The sequence below is a fragment of the Primulina tabacum genome, chromosome 3, assembly GCF_025594145.1.
Source record: "Primulina tabacum isolate GXHZ01 chromosome 3, ASM2559414v2, whole genome shotgun sequence".
NCBI lineage: Eukaryota > Viridiplantae > Streptophyta > Magnoliopsida > Lamiales > Gesneriaceae > Primulina > Primulina tabacum.
This window is the reverse complement of record NC_134552.1, coordinates 21268515-21270572: the sequence shown is the minus strand read 5'-3', so window position 1 is coordinate 21270572 and position 2058 is coordinate 21268515. Positions and strand designations below refer to the sequence as shown.

Here is a 2058-nt window from a genome sequence, read left to right as displayed (position 1 = left end):
TTTGACATATCCTAAACCACGTCGCCTTCCATTGTTCTCAAGATTTACATTTTGAATGTCTTGGACTTCAGGCTTGTCATGTTCATATACCATACTAGATATGACAAATTTAATTGATTTTAAACTGTCTTTTTCTAGAAACGGTTGAGTTGATGCTTCTAAAGTACTGCATTTATTGATGCTATAACCTAACCCGGTTCTGTCTCTGGCTGATTTTTGCATCTCGTGCATCTTATTAAGAGAGACAGAGGACTTGTTCCACGTGTGACTACATTCATCAACCGCTTGTTCTCTTTTAGTGTGACATGGAATAATCTTTGTAGATCATCGTTCTCAGCCGCTAGTAGACTTAAGTTCACTTTTAAACTGTCAACCTCATTTTGCTGTAAGCAGCTAGAGAGAGTCAACTTGTTTTTCATGTCCTGTTTTTCTGCTTTGGCTTCATCGAATTGCTACGATAGTCCTTTGAACTCATTTACCATATCGTGCAGTGTCGTGACCAGGTCTTCTCGCGTGAATTCAATAGAGTCAAAATAAAATACCATTTCATTTGTGGATTCTGACTCTTCATTAGCCATGAGACATTTTACCTCTCATCTTCACTTTCACTTGTAGATTCTTCAGAGATGGATTTTTCTGAATCTGAGTCAGTCCATTTGCTTTTTTCCTCTTCTGCTACTAGAACTCGTTGACTCTTCTTTTTGGTGAACTTTTTATCGTCTTTAGACCGTCTCCTGTCAACCGGTCTCTTTTCATCTTTGTCGGCCTGTTTCATTCTGCAATAAAATGTCCCTTTTTCCCACATTAAAGCAAGATTGACCATCGTCAGTGTGATCCTTTTTGAAGTAGGGTTTATTCGTTAGAGATTTACACATAAATTTACCGAATTTTTTAACAAATAGGGACTTGGCTTCATTGCTTAGTTGCTCAGCCGATTTCTTACTTGTGTATTCTTCGATCGGAAGTGTCCCCGTGGTATTGATAGCTACCAAGGATTTTATTTGTTGGGAGGTTGATGGTTCCTCTTCAGTTCGTATCCCAAGTTCAAACTCATATGCTTTAAGATCAGCAAAAAGATAATGGAGTTCCAGTTTGTTCAGATCCTTCGACTCTCGCATCGCTATAGTTTTTACGTCCCATTCTCTGGGAAGAACTCACTTAACCTTCAGGGCAATTTCTCGATTAGAATATTCTTTTCCCAAGAAAATAAGTTCGATGATAATACTGTTGAACCATTCGTCAAATTCTGCAAGAGTTTCTCCCGACTTCATCTTTGCATTATCGAACTTCTGGATGGCAACAGTCAACTTATTGTCTTTAGTCTGATCATTGCCCTCACACAGTTGTGTGAGTTTTTCCCAGATTTTCTTTACTGTGGTGCAAGTCTTGATTTTGGAAAACATATTTTTGTCCAAGGTCGTATAAAGAATATCTTTTGCTACGTTATCAAGATTAGCCTTTTTCTCGTACTCAGCCGTCCATTCAGAATGGTGCTTTTCCACCATTTGGGGAGCACATTCAGTGCTAATAGCAGCTGTATTCACTTTTAAGATCCTCATTGGTCCGTCAGTGATGACGTACCACATATCGTCATCTTGGGCTGCTAGATAAGCCTGCATACGAATTTTTCAATCATCATAATCTTCCTTTGAAGACATAGAAATTTGTTGAAAGATGCCATGATTAATTTTTGGGTATCGATGTTTGAGAAGACCCGCTCTGATACCACTTGTGGGGATCAGGAAAGAGTTTAGAGGAGGGGGTTGAATGAACTCTTTCAAATTTTTGCTTTTAAAAATGGTTTTCAACCGTTTGAGACGGTTGAAAATTCTTCTCAAACTGGTTAGAAATATGAACCACTGTAAAGTGCGGAAAACGGTTCAAGATTTCTAATGATAGCTTAAAACTGGTTGACAAACTTATCAACAAAATAAAGTGTGGAAAGTAAGTGCTTGTAAGAAGTAAAGACACAAGGTTTTCATGGATGTTCGGAGATGAAAACTCCTATGTCTCCCCTTCTTCCTCTTCAGAAAAGATTCCACTAAAAGACTTCGACTT

General features: G+C 38.2%; 1 protein-coding gene across 1 annotated transcript; it reads right to left on the bottom strand.

The window, feature by feature from the left end:
* Positions 1–1154: 1154 nt before the first annotated feature.
* On the bottom strand, positions 1155–1559 carry LOC142538585 (uncharacterized). Its single transcript, XM_075643893.1, has one exon. It carries the CDS (start codon positions 1557–1559, stop codon positions 1155–1157), a length of 405 nt encoding a protein of 134 aa, XP_075500008.1.
* Positions 1560–2058: the final 499 nt, after the last annotated feature.

Excerpts from the sequence above, each read along its gene's own strand:
- LOC142538585 (XM_075643893.1), bottom strand. The coding sequence starts at position 1,559 with ATGAGGATCTTAAAAGTGAATACAGCTGCTATTAGCACTGAATGTGCT.